The 21668-nt window shown below is 37.5% G+C and overlaps 1 protein-coding gene across 3 annotated transcripts in view; it reads left to right on the top strand.

Annotated features, from left to right (window-relative positions):
• The first annotated feature begins 1067 nt into the window (after nucleotides 1-1067).
• LOC143253792 (uncharacterized) overlaps nucleotides 1068-21668 on the top strand; it is a 40758-nt gene continuing 20157 nt past the window's right edge. Inside the window, exons 1-4 of one of the 3 annotated variants that reach the window (XM_076508177.1) lie at nucleotides 1275-1382; nucleotides 14310-14399; nucleotides 16949-17290; nucleotides 19407-19538. In XM_076508177.1, coding sequence (XP_076364292.1) covers nucleotides 16960-17290; nucleotides 19407-19538 — 463 coding nt within the window. In that variant the 5' untranslated portion in view covers nucleotides 1275-1382; nucleotides 14310-14399; nucleotides 16949-16959. Of the gene's footprint in view, nucleotides 1383-14142; nucleotides 14400-16948; nucleotides 17291-19406; nucleotides 19539-21668 lie in introns of those variants that run through there. The other 2 variants (XM_076508176.1, XM_076508175.1) reach the window with 2 other exon arrangements.

Genomic DNA, 21668 nt, shown 5'->3' with positions numbered 1-21668 from the left:
ACCCAAACTACACATTGAGCTATGTGTGTTCTGGCCACCACGGGTATCAAAGTACATTGAATTACTAGAGGGCCCGATGACAAAACACAAACATCATCGGAGCTAAGCCTATCTTGGAATTAAGCCTATCATTATTGGAGTTAAACCTATCTTGCCAAAGGTTTAATTAATGAAGTACTACATTATCTTACTAACTTCTGTAAAACGCACTTTTTTGTTCAAATATCTTTTTTTTCCTACTGTAGTCACTGAATTCTTTTTATTTTTCCACATTGTTGTTTTTGAATTTATTCTGTTTGTTTCTTCTCCAGTCGCATAGAAACAAAATTTAAGTTTTAAACTTTATTGTGAGTTTACTATTCAAATTAAATGGCTTCTTCCGAAGAAAGAAGTAATAATGTTGAGCGAATCGAACGATTTTTTTTTGTCTGAAGTGATTGGTTTAACTGACTAAAAAAATGTTTTTGCAACTGCCTAAAGTCACATTTTTTGTAGCGTGAGTCTGTAATGACCACAGAGAAGAGATCATTGTCACATCATAACTAAAACAAATAAGGTCATGGTAATTCCACAGCTTAACACTTCCTTATTAATTATACTTTGAAAACTTTGGACGGAATTTAAATAATTTATGTGGCACGTTAATGGCTGTCTTTCTCTGCATGGAGTTATTACCGAGTGTCGCCATCTGTTAGCGCTTCCCTTCAGATGTAGGAACAGTCGTTACGCCCACATTAAACATTTAGATCAACCTTGAAGATTAACTGTGTTTTAGTTTGCGTTTTTTACACCAGGGTATTTTTTTTATATTTAGTTATATACTGATGTCAGTTGAATCGTTAATGAAGGGAACTGGAGCTGATTATTAAAGAACAAAATCGATAACATGGTGCAAAAAAAAAGTATCTGTGTGTTGTAGAGATGGAGAGAAGCATCTAGGACAATTAGTTTTGATCTATGTCAAGAAACGTTTTATTCGCCTCTGAGGGTGCACGTGGGTTTATAGACGCCAGTTGTACCGCTTTGTTCCCTTCTAACATGCATTCAAAGAGTTTGCACGAAACTTTATAATTGTTATTGTAGTAAAAGTGGCTGGTTTATCTTTATATATTGTTGTAGGTTATATTCTTTATAGTTCACCTTAGATATTTGTTTTCTAGTAGGAGCACGACGAAGTCAAGAAATTTCTTTGAACTAAAGAATCTAGAAATTTCGTGTAGTAAACAGAAAACGAGTATGATATGAATGGAAAATAAGTGAAGCAATGAATGATCAGTCAATGAGTTAGTTCAGTGTCAGTTAGACAGCGAGAGTTATTGTGTTTGCGATCGAGTGAGTGTTAGACAGTGAGGTTTAATGCACCAATGAGTGAAATTCTGCAAGTAAGTTTTGTATTTCTCAGTTAGGTGTACGTTAGCTTTCGGCAGTTCAGTGAAAAAAAATTTTGAAATGTTTTATTTAAAGTCAGGCCTATAAGTAAACGCAGTCTGAAGTAAACGTAATTTATTTATCGAAGAAATAAATTAATTTGTTATTGTTAAGTGATAAATCAACCTGCAGGATGGTTCTAAAGCTTGATGCGAAGTAGCTTAAATGTTTTTTTTTATTCATCATTGAAGGATTGTGTAATGTATTGTTTGTGTTTTATAATAGTACACTTTGCTTTCTTTTAACAATGGGAGCATCACGAGAGAAAATCACACTCACACGCCTCTTTAGGCCAGACATGATCAGGTGGTTAGGGAGCTTGACTTTCAATCTGAGGGTCGGGGTTTCGAATCCCCGTCACACCAAGCATGCTTGCATTTCAACTGGGGGAGTTATAATGTTGAAGTCAATTCCACTATTCTTTGGTAAAAGAGTAGCCCAAAGGTTGTCGGTGGGTGGTGATGGAAAGCTGTCTTTCCTCTAGTCTTACAATGCTAAATTAGAGACGGCTAGCGCGGATAGTCCTCGTGTAGCTTTGCGCGAAATTCAAAACAAACAAATAAACACACACCCTTTCAACAGAAAGAATAAACAGTTAAAAATAGATACGTTTATTCGTACATCTCTGTTTGTTATTAAACACAGCATTTTTACAGGAACCACCATGGATACAGAAACCTGATTTTGAGTTCAAATAACTAAACTGTTATTGACTGAATCAACAATTCACTCATTAACATTTGCAACATCTATAACATAAAAACCATTTATTTCTTAAAAACAGATAATGTCAAAGATCATAATATACATACCACACTATAGCTTATTACAGACCACTATTCGAAAGATTTCTGGACTTATACCGCCAGAAATCGGATTTAGAAATCCGTGGTGGGCAGAGCATAGATGGCCCTTTTGTGTAGCTTTGTCCGTTGTAACAAAAACGACAACAGTTACGGCCACAAATAATTTTAAATCACATTCATTTGATCTACCTATAACGGAGAAGGTAATACGTCATGTATAAAACACTAAAGTTTGTCAAAACTTTAGTGTAGTGTTTCCCACGTGCGTGTTTCATAATTTAGGACAACAGTACTTCTTTATTCTACTTTGTTACGAGCGATTTAATAGCAGATATATATTACCTTGTTCATAATTAGTTATCTTTTCACTGTCACTGATTTATCGAATAATATTAATAAAACATTTAAATTGTTGTGATCACAGCCACCAAAAGGTTTCTCTCGGGTTTTGGGTATCATATATATACCCTGGAGGGTCAGGTACTCTTTGACATCTTCCTCCTTCCTTTACTTATATAGTCCTGCAGTGCTGGTTGGTATGATCACTGCTTTAGGGTTAGAGTGGGCTGAATTTACTCCGACCCTTTTCAGGACATTGTCCATGTACTGGTATACATTTACAGATATTCTTTTGCCCTATTGGTAGGAAGTCTTGTTTGTTGGGGCCTTTTTTTCCCCCCTATATGTATATATATATTTTTTTCATTTATTTATTTTTGTTTAAAATATTTGTTGATCAGGAAGAGGTGTTTAGGACTATCTTCATCATGTATGAGGTACCTATTTAGTTCGCATAATGATTAATTTTTCCTCCAATTTTTATCAAAATACGATATTGTACTATGTAGGAGTCTATTTGGTATGGTTGGTATGTTTGAATATTTATGTATGAATTTAGATTATGTTGTTCTGGGAACTCTATATGCTGTTGTGAGGAGTGTGTTTTGTATTGTTTGTAGCTTGATTGTAATTGTTTGGTCACTTACAGTTATCCATGCTGGAGCTGCATAGTCGATTACTGGTCTAATGTATGTTTTGTAAATTTTTAGTATGTTTTCTGTTGATACTCCACTATTCTTGTCAGTTAGACTCCTAACATAGTTGGTTCTTTACCAGACTTTACTTTTAAATTCATTTACATGGTTAATCCATGTTTATTTTGACTCATAGGTTAGACCAAGAAATTTTGCCGATGTGGCAGTCTGAAGTTGTGTTACATTCATATATATTTCAGGCTGTAGTTTTTTTGTATTTTGTTAGCTTTGTAAAGACAACAAGTTGTGTTTTTGCTGTATATTTTTTATTCTTTTTTTTTTTTTGACAGTATTCGCTTATTCTGTTTAGTCGTGGTTGTATGTTTGTGGCTGCTATTGTTGGTGTTGTGGCACTTTTCCACACTGCCACATCATCAGCGAACTGTGAGGAGAATCCATGATTAGGATCCTTCAATGGAAAATTGTTCACATACATAATGAAGAGTATAGGGCTAACCACCCCTCCCTGAGGGACACCAGCTTCTGGAGTAAAGTACTCAGAAAAGGTTCCCTCTACATTTTCTATTTTCCAAAAAGTTAGATAACCAGCGAATAATTCCACGCGGTAGTCCCATTTCATTCAACGGAACCGTAGACCATTGTGCCGTACAGTGTCGAATGCTTTCTCAACGGCAAAAAAGCAGACAACAGTACATTGTTTTTTGTTAAAGCTATCTATTATTTCTTCAGTTAATCTGACTAACTGGTCAGTTGTTTGTCTGAATTTTCTGAATCCATTTTGTTCTTCTGGTAATTTTGATGTTATGTGGAGAGTCTGTTACTGATTATTCCCTCAAGAATTTTACCTGCAGAGCTGGTCAGGCTGATTGGTCGGTAGCTAGTAGGTTTATTTGCTGGCTTTCCTTCCTTATGGAACATTAATATATTAGCAAGCTTCCAAGAAACTGGTACGTATCATGAGGATAGAGATAAGTTAAAAAATGCTTTTTTTTTTCAGGAGGATGGCTTGTATCTCATCTTCACCCGGAGATATTGGTTTTTGTGTTCTTTATTGTTTCAAGATGTTCATGTATGGATATTTCTTTCGTTAGGTTCGTGTCTTCATAGTTTATGATGTGTCTTGTGTTTGTCTCAGATTTACTTGTTGGAAAAATTGGTTCAAATCGTTTTTTTATTGTTTGGTATATAATAGGTGGCGAAAAGTTCTGTTTGTTTTGAATTTCGCGCAAAGCTACACGAGGGCTATCTGCGCTAGCCGTCCCTAATTTTGCTGTGTAAGACTAGAGGGAAGACAGCTAGCCATCACCACCCACCGCCAACTCTTGGGTTACTGTTTTACAAACGAATAGTGGGGTTGACCGTTACATAATAATGCCCCCACGGCTGAAAGAGCGAGCATGTTTGGTGTGACGGGGATTCGAACCTGCAATCCTCGGATTACGATTCGAGTGCCTTAACCACTTGGTCATGTCGGGCCAACGCATGGACATGAACTTAGTTTTTTAACGTGACGTAAAATATTTGTTTTGTTTGTTTTTGAATTTTGCGCAAAGCTACATGAGGGCTATCTGCGCTAACCGTCTTTAATTTAACAGTGTAAGACTAGAGGAAAGGCAGTTTGTCATCATCATTCACCGCCAACTCTTGAGCTACTCAAACCAGCAAACCGTAAATCGCAAGTCGAGTGTCCTAAACATCAGGCCATGTCAGATCATAAAGTCGTGTCGGACTAAAGTGACCAGTAACGTAATAAGACTATTAAACCTGTTGTTTCTACTATAGGATTCTCCCCCAGTGGCTGGGCGGTAACTCAGGATGCTTATAACGCTAAAAAACTGGGTTTCAACCCGGCTATAAGTGAATTGTATTGTTTGTTTGTTTATTGAATTTCGTGCCAAGCTACACAAAGGCGATCTGGGCTAGCATGTTTAGTGTGACGAAGATTCGAACTCGCGACCCTCAGATTACGATATGAGCGCTCTAATCACCTGGCCATGTTGGTCGCCCGATAATATTATCGTGTTGTTTACCAACCTCATGAAAAACAATAAAACGGGTTTCGTGTATCGTCTAGTAAGTAAGAGCTCAGGAGAACAATATTCAGTTTTTATATTGTCACTGTTACCAGGATGTCTTTTGTTTGTTTGTTTTAGATCAAAACCAATATTAAGCCATCTGTTGGGTCCACCGCGAGTAATCGAACTCCGGACTGTGACGTTGTAAGTTCTTAGGGTTACCCCTATCCCATTGGGTGATGCGAGGAAGCAATAAACGCTCGTATGTTCGTCTATAAATAACTTCAACTGGAACTTGAACAGGAAGATAGACTGATCTATTTAGTACACGTTTCAAGTACAGCGTCCTGAAGTTGGTTCGTTTATCATTCAGAGATTCTACACACTGTCTAATAAATTACTCCTTCAAACAATCAGTATAAGAATACTTTGGAAACTGTCAAAAAATTCTCAGGAGGTTCTGAAATCTGCGTTACATAATACTACTTATAATTTAATTAAAAAATAACGTTTGTTCTTTTTATAATAATATAAAAATATTTCTCTTTCATTTCATCCCAGTTTCCTTTAATGCATATTAGACAGTAGTGTAGAAAGCGAGATTGGAAGGGGACAGTTCCCCACTTTCAATTGTTTTCAGCATAAATTGCATTAGAGAAAAAAAAAATTATTCTCAGGAAAATGAATAAAATTTAACCCCCAGAACCCAAGACTTCCAGAGTCTAAAGCGATCCTTAGATCACTGGCCGTAAAGAGTGAGCCCGTTACGTACATTCCGTCGTTTTGATTGGTCAAAATAAACCACGAGTAATGTACCTAATTTCCCATATTTTCCAAACACTAGACTATAAATAAATGGATTAGAATCTAATTCAAATTATTTTTAGTGTTTCCTGCACCGAATTCTGTCTCATATCAAACATGAATACACATATCGTCAGCGTAAGTGGACGGAGTAAATGTTTAATTATCTCCAAATATCTTTGATGCCCTTACATTCTACAGCTAACGTATAAGTATACACATTTCTTACAGTTCGTCTCGATAAACAGTTATGTTTTCTTTGGTAATATATTTCTCCAGTGCATGAGCGTTCGAAGTAAATCGGTCCGATTTTCTGTTGTTTTACTTTAATTCACGAGTGACGTTCGAAATACTCGGAAATCAAACAGTATAGTGTTTGGTCCGGCATGGCCAAGTGGTTAAGGTGCTCGACTCGTAATCTGAGGATCGTGGGTTCTGACCTCCAACACATCAAACATGCTTGCCCTTTCAGTCGCGGGGGTGTTATAAAGTAACGGCGAATCCCACTATTTATTGATAAAGGAGTAGCCGAAGAGTTGGCGGTGGATGGTGTTGACTAGCTGCCTTCCCTCTACACTGCTAAATTAGGGACGGCTAGCGTAAATAGCCCTCGTGTAGCTTTGCGCGAAATTCAAAAACAAACAATATCATTATTCGTTGGTAAAAGAGTAGCCCAAGAGTTGGCGGTTGGTGGTGATGGATAGCTGCCTTCCCTCTAGTCTTACACTGCTAAATTAGGGACGGCTAGCGCAGATAGCCCTCATGTAGCTTTGCACGAATTAAAAACACAACAACAAACAAACATCCATCGAACGGAACAGTAGAAGGAGGAACCTGCTCCCCGCTAGTACAGCGGTATGTCTTTGGATTTACAACGCAAAATAAGGGGTTCGATTCCCCTCGGTGGGCTTAGTAGATAGCCAACGTGGCTTTGCTATAAGAAAAACACCCAAACCAGAAGGAGGAACCGAACCATATAATACACGATATTTATAAACATTGCGCCAAAAATCTCTTGTACTTTTTTCCGTTCAAATCGTACTTCGCTCGTACTTTTCTTGAATAGTTATGACAGACAGACGGACTCATTAATTCAATTAATTAATTAATTTTTTCAACTATTTTTGATGATATCGTTTAAGTCTTTTAACACAGAATAAAGTTTGATTAAAATCACAGAAAGTCAGTGAAAAGGAACTCAATAATAACAAAAAAAAAAAAAAAAGATTTTGTTCGTTGAACCTAAGACGAAAGCCAGGCTGTTTGTTTGTTTTAGAGCAAAGTCACAGTGGGCTGGGTAAGGGCTAAGTGGTTAGGGCACCTGACTCTCATTCTGAGGGTTACGGGTTCGAAACCTCTTCACCAAACATGCTCGCCCTTTTAACCTAAGGGAGAGGGGAGTTTTCAAATGTTATGGACAATCCCACTATTCGTTGGTATAAGAGTAGCCCAAAAGTTGACGGTGGGTGGTGATGAGTAGCTGCCTCCCTCTAGTGTACCACTGCTAAACTAAGGACGGCTAGTGCAGATAGCGTACATGTAGCTTTGCGCGAAATTAAAAACAAACAAGCATTTTTTTTTCTGGGGGGTGAAGTATAAAACAAGACTATAAAAAATATCACCTATGAAATTTCTTTATCGGTCTGTCTGTCTGTACAACACCCCACTAAAAGAGTCTCTGTTTTAGGCTCGAAGCTACATAATGGGTTACTGGGCTTTGCCTACCAAGGTAATCGAAGCCCAATTTTAGCGTTATAAGCCTAATATTGATTTACCGCTAAGCCACTGGAGGAAGGAAGGGCGCATAATTTAAACTCATGATTAAATCCTTTTCACCTCTGCAGTGTTGCTGAGTGCTAAAGTAGAAGTGTTAGTCGGATGTACTAAATAAAGCACTCTATTTTGGACTGAGAAGGGTAAAAACACCGGATCTTCGACAGTGTTAACTTCTAGTGGATTTGAGTTTTTCATTTATACTCCATTATTTCTTAATATAGGATTACTCCAACTCCGTATTTTGAGTTAACGGTTTTTGTGTTGTTTTTTTCATTACAAATGAGAGAAAATCAAAACCTATTCAGACGGGCTCGCCACCTTTTCAAAATTCAAACTGCCGACTTCGATCTGCACGTGCTCCAGCATCTTCATGTCTGTTTGTGACGTATTGGCACGTGCTAAGAACAAATTCAGCTACAGGCCACACACGATCCGAATAACAATCTGAAGGATTTGCTTTAGGAAACATGGACACAAGATTTTTTTTGTCTTCCAATATAACTTAAAAACACGAAAAAGCAGCTGAAAAACGTTTATTTTTACTTATGACGTTACAAATATCGATATCCTGTTTATAAGGCTTAGAAAAATAGACGCAGAGTGTGTATTTTTTCTGTTAGATAGGTTACAAGAAATGCAGATGTCATAACCATGGTTATAAGTACCTTCTTCAGATCACATCGGTAAAGCACGTGCTCGTTCGGTTAAACACTCGTGGTTAACGAGCTACACGAAGCGCTGCACATGTATATTCCATGGTATCGTCACTGCTTATCGTACAATAATTTATAAATATTGTTTCTTGCTTTGTTTCCTAGCTATTCAAGCAACGTCTAGTTCGAAACATGAAGGAACAACACTTCAGTAATACAGTAAATGACCTTAAAACTCCTATACCTCACTGACCAGTACTTGATGCCACTGTTCATAAGGAACTGAGAAGGTTTAACTTTTCCATCATACGTATGAACCATGGGAGTTTGGTCTGCGGATTTCATTGAAGTCATATGTTAACTGCATGAAAATATAACACGTGCTTCAGCAGATACATAAAACATGGAAGAAGGCAGCACTTTTTACCAGGGGGATGTAGGGGCAAAATAGTATGAAATTATGAAGTGAATAGAAACATCATATATATGCTGAATAAATAACGAAAGAGTTGTGTACCTCATTTTTCCATGGGGAGAAACGCCCCCTCCATTGTGAATGTTCAAAAGTGAAAACAGAGATAATTTTAGCTACATGAAGCTGTACCCTTACCACTTCTTTTATTGTTGTACGTATTATCTTTTATCCCAGCTACATGTCACTAACTGATATAACATTTATCCCAGCTACATGTCACTAACTGACATAACATATATCCCAGCTAAATATCGCTAACTGTATCGTTTAGCTGCATATGTAGAAGTTTGATTTCCCAATTAGAAAAACGTTTCTAGGAAACCATCATCTGGATAAAACAAAAGAGAGACGTTACATTTCTAGGTAACCATCATATGGATAAAACAGAAGGTATAGTAATGTTACTAGGTAACCATCATCTCGCATAAAACAGAAGGTAGATTCTTCGTTTCTAGGCAACCAGAAACTGAATAAAACTTCTGTTAGGTAAAATAGCAGTTGATCTGTCTAACCACAAAACATAGTTTCACATGTATAATGATAAAACAAAAATGACTTCTTTGTTACTTAGCTGACAGTTCATCTTATTCGCTGAAACCTGAGCCTTATTTCTGGCGAAGTATTTGGAAGGGGAGCAGTGGCGTATTTTTGTTCAGGGTGGCGAGGCATTGGGCGGCAAAATTCATGTGGCATCGTCGGGATTATGTCCAGTCTACAGAACAAGGGGTCGGCATTTCCGAATGGGTTTAGGAGCGGCAAAAACCTTAAAAACATCTTGGGGGGGGGGAGAAATAGATAAAATCAAGAAGTGCAGGTTGGAATAAAAAAGTCCGACTTCTCCATAGTTCCTGTTTTTCACTAAAACAACAAAATTATTGGCTCTATTGGCCTGGCATGACCAAGCGCGTAAGGCGTGCGAGTCGTAATCCGAGGGTCGCGGGTTCGTGCCCGCATCGCGCCAAACATGCTCGCCCTCCCAGCCGTAGGGGCGTTATAATGTGACGGTCAATCCCATTATTCGTTGGTAGAAGAGTAGCCCAAGAGTTGGCGGTGGGTGGTGATGACTAGCTGCCTTCCCTCTAGTCTTACACTGCTAAATTAGGGACGGCTCGGTGCAGTGGGCTAACAACCTACTCACTTAAATACCTGTTGAAGAATTCGCAAGCGATTGCGGCCCTATGTTCCTTGATGGAATCTAATGGCAATAACTAACTAACTAACTATTGGCTCTATTAACTGGATTTGTAAGTAAAGTTATAACTGTATATTTAAGAAAGATTGTGACCTGAGAAACGAAAGTCAATCGATGATTCTCGAACGAATGGCAAGAGTGAAGTATACCAATGAACCTGTCTTGAGTGAAGTATGAACCTGTCTTTTTACCAAACTAATCAATACTAACTTTTTTCAGACTCGCTTCAAACCACTCGATACGCGTTTGAGTCAACCAGTCAATTAATTTAATTGGTTGAATACGTTAATTTAACTGACCGATGGAATGACTTAAGAGAGTGGTGAACCAACAATAATTATTAGTTAAAAACCACTAGTCTACTTGTGATTTTTTCTCTTTTTCATCAAAGCGTGTAGTGTCAGTGGATAAAAGAGAGAATTCATTCATGATGCAGAGAACTAATCTATTCTTTGATTCGCTACTTCCTCTGCAGTAGACTAGTTTTGTTGAATCCACGGCTCTTCAGACCTGCTTGGGAGAGCGAAGGAAATGAATAAATTAGGCCTAAAGTAAGCTTAGAACTTGTGTGGGAGAAACAACATAGAAATTGCTCAATATTTGTGGATTTAAACTTACATCACTTGCAACTGATGACGCGACTTAAACGTATTACGATACATATCACTGACTTCAATAAGAAAACGTTCACCTAAAAATTAAAATAAAGCCACAAGGGCCAACAAATGCAAAGGAAATCAATGACTTTCCTACCACCTTATTCGATAAAATCTTAATATTACGGTGAGCTTTATGAAATAATGATATTCGAGGCAAAGGAATGGGGCATAAACACAACGTATATACTTGGGGGCTAAACAGACACAACATCAGCTTAAGACTAACTTGTGGCCTTAAAATACACAGAGCAGCCAGTCACTATGTAGTTTTATTCACAACGGTAACAGAAGATAACGTTTTGGAGAGAAAAGGCTTAATATTCGATATGGTATACGAAATTTCATACAATGCATATTTCGAATTTGTGAACTTACACTTTTGCAAGGGTCAAAGGTAAAATCAGAATTAGAAATGTATGCGATAGAAAACTCTGAAGGAACCTTGAAAAATTGTCTGCAAACATAAAATTAGAGTTCATATGAAAGGCACATATTCGAAATATGTTTGTTTAAGTCTTTGAGTGGGGAGAGGAGCGCCTCATCAGGGTGTATATACCCTCTGAGTAGGCCTAACATAGCCAGGTGGTTAAGGCATCGACTCATAATCTGAGGGTCGTGGATTCGAATCCCAGGCACACCAAACGTGCTCTCTCTTTCAGCCGTGAGGGCGTTATAATGTGACGGTCAATCCCACTATTCGTTGGTAAAAGAGTAGCCCAAGAGTTGGCGGTGGGTAGTTATGACTAGCTGCCTTCCCTCTAGCCTTACACTGCTAAATTAGGAACGGCTAGTGCAGATAGCTCTCTTATAGTTCTGACGCGGAATTCAAAAACAAACAAATCAAACACAGTTAGATAGTCAGGATGGGTTATCTGTTGTGTCCGCCGCGAGGAATCGAACTTCGGATTTCAGCGTTGTAAGTTCGTAGATTTATAGCTGTCCCACCGATAGAAAAACAAAACACGACATTATTACAAACAAATATTAGAATCATTAAAATATTTGTTTTCAATCTGTTTTTCTAATACTATTTACCATTCTTTAGTTGAGAGCTAACTCTGTGTAAGGTGTTAAGTATAATGGTTTCGTTCAGTTTGTTCTGGAATAAAAACTTCAGACTCACTGAACATAGAAATTACGGAGATAAGAAGTGTGGTTAAATTTCTTTCCCGTTATCCTAATCTGTGTGCTTGTGTAGAAGTTTAGAAAAAATACACCAGATTTAGCGACTGACTACTCTTTAACTAATTTATTGTCTCGTTTTGAAGACCATACTCTTCCAGAGGATTATCAGAAAGATTAAGTGACAGAGGACTGATTATTCTAGACAAAATTTATATAATACTAGTTAAAAGATAGTTCCCCTCCCTGAAACTCCCCCAAAATACGTTAGACTTAGCGACTAACTCCTCTGGAACTAATTTATTGTCTCGTTTTTAAGATCATATTTTTCTAAACGATGACCAAAATGTAGCGAGAGAGCACTTTTTTAATACTTATTCTGTGCAAATTGTACAATTGGGAAACAAAGACTTGGAGATATACGTTTGAAAAAATGATACTGTGGATCGTAGTTACTGAACTCTCGAAAATTCTGCAAGTTAATTTAAGTGGTCGACACTTTTGACCAAACGGACTGCTTTGAAAGGATCAAATGTTAATGGGCTATCTGTGCTACATTCACAATGGGGATCAAAACCCAGTTTTTAGCGTTGTAAGTCCGCAGACATACCGCTCAGCCACTGGGGGGACCACCACTTGTGAGTTACATACACACACACACACTGATATTTTTCGTGTACAGGGGCTTGTCTAGAACTGTTGTTTTCAAAGTGTGGTCCGCGCGGGTCCTTCATAGGCTGGTCTAGAACGTAAATCACCAGTGTGTAACGCCACGGTGGCAAGGAAAAGCAGGAGGCGGGGGGTAGAACCGGTAAGTGTGAGATTGCGAACGAGAAGGTTTAAGAACAACTGATCTAGAGGCTCAGCCCCAGTTATGAGATACACAAAATGAACACTTTTAGGACACAGGAACCTCGGCTCGGCACCATTTAAGCCCCACCCCACCCCCACCCCAAGAGTCAACGATTCCAGACTCTTATGCTGCCCCAGTATCCTTGCCATAGCGTAGAAAACAAAACAGTTTCATTTTACTTATATTGTGTTAAGTGCAAAGTTACGCAATAAGCTATATGGGCTCCTCGACCCATCGCGAGTATCAAAGTCCGTTTTTAGTGCCATAAGCCCACGGAATTATCGCTGAACCATCAGGCGGATATGTAGTTTAATGTAGAATTCTTTACTTACGTAACATTAATGGGTTGGCTGTGATGTGTCTAGGGTGGTCAGACTATTGTTCCTCCAGGACCTTCGTAAGTGTATTTACTCCAAGCACACTGGACTCAGAATGGAATATATTTCCACAAAACCTCTTAAAGGACCAGGTTGATCATAATAGAGATAAAAAAAGGATCGTTAACAGAACGAGCTGTGTTTCTTGAAGTTAAAATTTACCGTTTGTCTAGACAATAACTGAAAAAAAGTGAAAATTCAGATTTCGAATGAAATAAAACCTAATAAAATAGTCATAAACTTTTTTTATGTAGAAGAACAAACAACGTTTCGACCTTCTTCGGTCATCGTCTGGTTCACAAAGAAAGAGAGAGGTAACTGACCGATAGCTGACCACATGTTTGAAGGGGGTTGTGTAATTGAGTGTTGTAATGTATAGAGCGTGCTTAAATGTTTGATTATATTTATTAATATAGGTATAAAGGTGTTCCTTTGTATTAGTTTATTTTGGGCTTGAGTTATTGTATAAGTAAGACTTCTTTAATTTTGCGTTTGTTTATGTTTGTTTCTTTATTTAGTATTTTGTTTTTTTTATGGTTATGTTGTGTTTATTTGATTTGCAATGTTCGAAAAAGCCATACCACCCGTTTTACATATATATTTTTCTCTACAAGTGGGTTTTCTCGTCATCACAAATTTACATCAACGGGACGTAAATCAGAGACCCTCGGATCAATATGAAGATTGGAATATAATTGCAGATAAATTAATTAACACTTAACTAATTTCTTGTACAGTGACCCTTAATTTTTCTCTAATGTACGTGGAACTATTATTACTACTACTATATTTAAAAGCAGTGTAATTTTAGTTTCATGTGGCTCCCTTACGCTTACAAATCGGTAACTGGTCTCGGATAAAGCTCTCGTTTAGTAGATATCTCTGTACCAATCCTAGCTCTTCCCATATTTAACTTTTTATTGAATTGGTCATGTGCCCTCGACTTCGGATGTGTCGGTTACACTGCGCAAATCGATGTGCTGAGATAAACCCTCTGGCGAAGTACGAGAGGACTACGTTGTTGCTTATCGGTGCTTCTATCGCAGTGGTTGGCGGAGCAACTGAAAACTTGGTTGGTCCGTATTGAGGTGTCAGCAACTCAGGCGTGTAATTCATTAATTAAAGTTTACCAAAATATAATTTTATGTATCTAGTAGTTAATCGCAGTAGCTATGGGACCCTAGTATTTGGTTGGAACAACGAACAAACTTCCAGATTTTTAAGAAACTGATAACGAGTAGAAGGTATGATTCGTTTCAAAACGTCAATATCTGTGTTTTTAATAATAATAAAAAGTATTGTAATTGATTTGTAATTAATTAAGACTTGTTGATCATAAATTATGTTTAATTTCAGTTTTTTCCTAGTACGAGTTGATTTTAAAATTCAATGATTTAATTTATTTTTCGTAAGACCAGATGAAGCAAAATGCCCCCCCCCCTCTCCTCAAGCGGCAACTTTGAGGACTTAAAACGCTAGTTTCGTAGGACATAACAGGTCTCTAAAGGCTTTCAGTTTCGTAGAAAGATACAACAACAAATAAAGACAAGGACGAACAACAAATAAACAAAAGTAAATCTAATTTTTCTACACAACTACAACATCACAAGATTAAAGGTTTTGTTTGGTTTGTTTTTTAATTTCGCGCAAAGTTACAGAGAGCTATCTGCGCTAGTCGTCCCTAATTTAGCAGTGTAAGACTAGAGAGTAGGCAGCTAATCATCACCACCCACCGCTAACCCTTGGGCTACTATTTTGCCAACAAATAGTGGGGTTGACGGTAACTTTACAACGCCCCACGGCTGAAAGGGCGAGCATGTTTGATGTGCATGTCGAACCCGCGACCCTCGGATTACGAGTAGAATGTCTTAATCACCTGGCCATGCCGGGCCCAATATTGAAGGAGATTTATCAGTTTTGCTGTCAGGCACAAAATGACGCCGACTGGCTATCAAATCACATACATTGTTAAATTTTTAACAGCCACTCAGTGGCACAGTGGCATGTCTGCGGACTCACATCGCTAAAAACTGGGTTTAGATACCCGTGGTGGACAGAGCACAGATAGTCCATTGTGTAGCTTTGTGCTTAATTACAAACAAATAAATAAATATTTTTAACAGCTGGTGGCTTAGTGGTAAGCTTGTGAACTTCTAACGACATGATCCAGAGCTCGATTGCCTACAATGGACAGAGCGCATTTTTACCTTATAAAAATAAAACTTTCCTGATTTCACATTTTTGACAGTTTGTTTAGTAAAAAATAAAATCAACTAAACAAATTTTCCATATTTCTTCTTCATAAGAACTGCCGCCATTTGGCAGTCGACTTGGAGTCAACAACAAGCTTTTCTAGATCAAACCTTCTGTTGTTCTTTGACTGTCTTGTTTCGGTAAGGATCAGAAGGAGAAAATTCTCCTAAGTAGGCGACGCATTGGTCACAGTTTTAAACTTATCGTTTTCTTTTATCTGGGACGGATCCACTAATGTGTGACCTTTGTGGTCACAATAACTCACTGTCGTGCCATCGCTCACAGACATGTTTTTCTACGGGTTTATCCTTATGTTGGTCAGTGCCATTGGCGATGATGAAGCTGTCCAACTTCCTTCTGTTTTTAACTTTTTAGGACCCATTGGCCGTTTTACTCCTATTTAACTATTGTATCCGAATCATTGTTTTGCTTTAACTCGATTTATTCTTACATTTCATAATATTTTTACTTGTACGTTTCTTTACCAGTTGTTTGGCGCAGAAAGTCTAGTTGCTTTGCGCCAAACAACATCATAAGTAGCAAAATTGGGCTAATTATATTTTGGTCTTTAAGGTTTCTAATTCATTAATTGTTTTTTAAATGTAGTTTCTAACTCACCGTCACATTTACTGAGATTCGAACCCATAACCCTTCAAGTAGTAGTAGTAGTCGAGCGCCCTAACCAGCAGGCTGTCAGACCATTACAGTACAGGAAAACAACAGCTGAACTTTCAGAAAAGTGTATTTTACTTAACTCAACGTTTCGATTAGACGTCTTCACAAGGGATCACGGCCTGGCATGGCCAGGTGGGTTAAAACGTTCGACTCGTAATCTGAGGGTCGCGGGTTCGAATCCCGGTCGCACCAAATATGGTAGCCCTTTCAGCCGTCGGGGCGTTATAATGTGACGGTCAATCCTACTATTCGTTGGTAAAAAGAGTAGCCCAAGAGTTGGCGGTGGGTGGTGATGACTAGCTGCCTTCCCTCTAGTCTTACACTGATAAATTAGGGACCGCTAGCACAGATAGCCCTCGAGTAACTTTGTGCGAAATTCAAAAACAAGCTAACAAACATAAGGGATCGTTAAGCAGGAATAACGGAAAGAGAAGCCATGTAGGCGGCAGGTGCTGCTGGCTGATAATCCCTCTTTTGGTCAGTACTCCTAAATTATGAACAGCTATACCTGAATTTTGGGGTCTATAACCCGAATGTTCAGAACATGTATTGCTGTTCACATTGAAAAATATCAATTACCAAATAATGGAAAGCGGAAGCCAACTTTAGAAGTTCGAACAGTAGAATGTGCATTAGTGACATCACTGGAAGGAACCATTATTGAAAAACCTAACATTTCAACATATATCACGTAACAAGTATAATAAATAAATAATACAAAAACGTCCCTTTGTTAAAACGTTGAGTTAAATGAAACACAATTTTATTTGGCATTTTAAATTGTTTTTACATTGAAATATCTTTTTGTGGTTGCATCCAAATGCGTGCTAAATATAAGATGGATTTGTATATACTTTTTTTGCAGATACTTAAGATATGAGATTCTTTCTAAGGGCCTGTTTAACGCTTCCTGTTCTGTTGTCCAGCCACTGGTCAGTTTGGTCAGTGACTGGACGAAATCTAACAATCGAGAAATGTTTCACCGAAAGTCGTCACGTGGATGTGGCTCCAGGTTCTGACGTCGGTATTGGGGTTTTGCTGAACGTTCACGAACCAGGAAAAGGAATCTATGGATGTGGTAATCTGACGGTAGAGGGCGTAGAAACATACGAAATACTTCGATGGGCAGTGTCGTTGCTAAATCAGGACAGAGGAGTTATTAATGGAGTCAATATCACGGAGTCATTTATTCCTGGAATTAGACTAGGTAAAAAATTACTTTCTTTGTTTCCCAAATTTAAAATTCTAAATATTTTGACTTTTTCACTTTACAACTTATTTCCTCGTAAAATATCTTAACAGCTCGTTTGATGCAGCCAAAATGCCAGTGATTGGCATGCAAGTTTCTTTTAAAAAAATGTTTCGAAATGAAAATGGTTGTTCGTTTAAGAGCAAAAGCCACATTGGGATATGTGCAGTGACATCCGCTAAATAGATACGATATAACACTAACTACTGATATTCTTTGAAATGATAAAGAAAATAACTTTTTTCAACATTCTTTGGACTATGTCATCCAATAAAAGCAATCTTTATTAAAATTACACATTTTGGGTGGTTGTTTCTTTGTGTTTTTTTTTTTTTGGAGTAAAGCTATACAATAGGTTGTGTCTACTCTCTTTCTTTCACGGGGAATCGAACGATTTTAGCAGGAACTTAAGCCTGACCAAACGGGGAAATACACGTTTCAGTGAAAAAAACAGAATTAACAAATAACGGTTAGCATTCCTGAACTGTGAATTCGTGGTTTGCGATCTGTGGGTGTGCCAAAAGAACGGCGGTTAAATTCCATTATTGTGTTAAAAAAAAAAGGAACACAAAGGTTAGCGATGGATGCGCTTAATTAGTTGCTTTCGCTCTTTTGTATAATAAAAATATAAAATACTGTAACGAAACAACGAAACGCAATCTGAGGGTTTCCGATTCGAATCCTCGTCCCACCTTCTCTCTACTCTTTCACTGTTAAAGTAGGGATAGCTAGGGCAGATAGCCCTCGTGTAGCTTTGCGCGAAATTGAAATAAAAATAAACTTCGTGCCTTCTACTAAATGATTTGTCAGTAATTAACCCTCGGACTTCGTGTCTGCTGAGTATATTCTACTGTAACAGTGGAGAGAGCTGTAATAGCTCGAGAAAACAAAGCAAAACATATACTAAAACATTAATAATATAAGCAAGTTAATTGCGAACTAGATATGCAGAGGGAGGGTAAATCGATGTGCGTTTTTGAATATATTATTGCACGAGCTGCCTTATGGAGGTGTTCTTTCTGTTACTGAATAATTAAGCCAAACTGTTACATCGGTCTAAGTGTAATTGCTAACTGAACGTAGGAGCTGTTCCATTTGTTCTTAATGCAGCTGTTGTTGACAAGTGCTCGACCACAGTACGAACTATTTTAATAAATTAGTCGCACGTGGACTTCCTGTTTAGACAGACCCATCAACCCATGACCACAGAAACTACAAGATCGTTGTCCTCATATTATTGTGTCATTACTGTTAGGTTCAGCGAATAGCGGACTAGTTGGAAAAATAACAACTATGTATTCAGTATTTTCAACATAGCGACAACCTTATCAAAATACAGTATAACAGATATAAATAAAGCACGTGACTGTTCTAAAGGTTAAGTCTTTTTTTTTCTCTTGGTAGCGTCATCTAATAATTAGTTATATTTATTTGTAAAAGAAAAAAGTATTTAAATAAGGCCCAATTCTGTTCTACTAAAGATTAAGCTTTTTTTTCTCAGTAACGCCATCTAATAATTAGTTATATTTAAGCGCAGAAAGAAAAGAAATATTTAAACAAAAGCCATTTGGTTCAATAACTTAATTTTATCCTAAATAGAATAATGTGAGTAATGTCCCTCTCACATAAAACTCAGAAGATAGGCTTTAGACTTAGTCTTAATGCTTTTTTTTTATGTATAGTTATTAAAGCAGTAAAAGTGTTGTTTGCTGTATGTAGTGCTCCCCCAGTGAAAAGTCCGTAAGTCTACGGACTTACAACTCTAAAATCCGGGGCTAGTCTCCCCAGGGCAGACACATCAAATAGTCCAGTGCGAGTTTTCTCTAAAATAGACTTGTTCTTTGTGTAGCAGTGAATAAAATCAAAAATACTCTATCTTGTTGTGTATATATATACATATATGTAATTGTTCTTGTGTTCTTTTTTATTCATTTATTTCAAATAATTGTCCACACTTCTTGTTTAATTAAAATAACTTTCAGTGTTCCAAAATTAAATTCCTTACTTTACTGATAACAAAACTTGCATACAGTTTATAAATATTATTAAATAACCCATATAAATTTTGTTTTAGGTTTGAAGGTTTATGATACCTGTGGCCACCAGGAGGCAGCATTGAAACAGATAACTGAATGGTTTCCGGAAATACACACTGGTCTATCAGAATCGTGCTCAACAAAACTTAACGCTTCAGAATTTATTATTGGCAAGTTACTGTTTCTTTCCCTTTACATGGTAAAATAATATTTAGTTTTTCTTATAAAAATAAGGCAATCGCACCAGTTAGGAACGATGTGATTAAAATGTTATCGGCAGGGGCAGCGGTCTGGGGGAGGAGGGTTAGAGACTAGCTGAGGCTAATACTTACTCCAAAATGGGTCTTATTAGCCTCCTCCGTAACCCCGTACCCAAAGAAAAGTGCTGGTTCAATATCTAAACGTTAGAGTGCCAAAGAAATGTATAATTCAATCTTTGGATTATTTGCCTATTCTTCTTCTAGGGTTATTGTAATGTATCATAATTCATATTATCAAATGATTGATTGTGCTTCGTCATATCAAGTGGCCTTATTAATTATTGATTACACTATGTAACAAAATTTTTACTTTTTCTTGTTCCTGGACAGAAAGTGTTATTTCCCAATTGCTTATGTCTAAAGTGAATGGAAAAGACCTATTTTTCTCTTCAAACTTTGCTTTTGTGACCTGTGAGTGTATAACGAAAACATGATGGGAGACTATATTTGGGGGTTGATGCATGAAAGTGATTTACATTACAGTCGCAAATCTCGAAAAACTACTCACTTTTAAAGATTTTTGTTCATTTTCGCATAACTTTAGTATAAATGCATGTAAATCTTGATTCACGTGTTGTTTTATTCGGACCTTATGTAAATGAAAATGTGCAAATTTGCCCGTTTTTACATCGGAAATAGGTTAATTTCTAAATTTCATTATTCAGGTCACAAAAACAAAGTTTGAAGAAAATAATGGACACTTTCTGTACTTTTACAACATAAGCAATTAAGAAGTAACACATACTATCCAGGAACAAAATTTGTGTTACATAGTGTTATTTGGAGTTAAGCACAAAGCTATACAATGGGCTATCTGTGCTATGCCCACCACGGGTATCGAAACTCGATTTCTAGCGATGTGAGTCTACAAACATGTCGCTGTGCCACGAGGGGTCAGATCAAGTGAAATACATATATTTAACTCCTTAAGCTTCACTAAGGACTGCCGTTTAAGGACTCAGCATAACACAGATACTCTATTGCAATGGTTTCCAAACTGTGTTTTATTGTGTCACGTTAGTGTGTCACGGCAAGTTGCTAGGGGTGTCGCGATAGTTTCATGAAACAAAAAATAATTAAGAATAAAAATAAAACTCTACAAAAATATTGCACGTGGCAGTAGGGTCAGAGTATCACGTTACTTAGTTTACGTTGGTTCGATAATGTAATAAAAGAAAACTGAAAATAATATATACACTGCTAGCCAAAATCTTAAGGCCAATAAACATAAAGAAAAATATGGATTTTGCGTTGTTATGAAAGATGAAAATAAGAAAAGGAAAAATAAAAATTAAAAATGTTTTTAGCATTTAATAGAGAAAACGTGAACACTATGAAATTAGCCTAAATACTTGCTGGTCAAAAGTTTAAGACCATACTGAAACGAAGTAAACATCGTAAACACGAAACGAAATTTAGTCATTTGTGTTCAAGCATTAGCGTTGTCAACATTTCCCACTGACATCTTTGTTACATTGGATAAAAACATGGCAAAGGCTAAAAAGTTGACAGAGTTTGAACATGGCAGAATTGTCGAGCTGCAAAAGCAAGGTCTCTCTCAACGTGCCATCGCTGGTGAGATTGGGCGTAGTAAAACTTCTGTTGCAAATTTCTTAAAAGACCCTGAGGGATGCGGAACAAGAATTTCAAGTGGTCGGCCCAAGAAATTTTTCGCCGGCGTTGGGCAGTAGGATTCGACGGGTTGTCCGGCAAGACACCAGCCGATCGTCGAACCAGATTAAGGCCCTTACGGACGCAGAATGCAGCTCAAGAACAATAAGACGCCATCTACGAGAGAAAGGCTTTAAAAACCATAAACGTCTTCAAAGGTCACGCCTTCTTCCACACCGCGAAACAGCTCGGTTAAACTTTGCTGAGAAGCACCAAACATGGGACGTAGAAAAGTGGAAGAAGGTTTTGTTCTCTGATGAGAAAAAATTTAACCTGGATGGTCCAGATGGCTTCTAACGTTACTGGAACCGTAAGGATATCTCACCAGAGACATTTTCTACACGACACAGTGGAGGAGCTTCCATCATG

Source organism: Tachypleus tridentatus, chromosome 6 (assembly GCF_004210375.1).
Source record: "Tachypleus tridentatus isolate NWPU-2018 chromosome 6, ASM421037v1, whole genome shotgun sequence".
Taxonomy (NCBI): domain Eukaryota; kingdom Metazoa; phylum Arthropoda; class Merostomata; order Xiphosura; family Limulidae; genus Tachypleus; species Tachypleus tridentatus.
The sequence above is the reverse complement of the archived record's forward strand: the minus strand, read 5'-3'. Positions and strand labels throughout refer to the sequence as shown.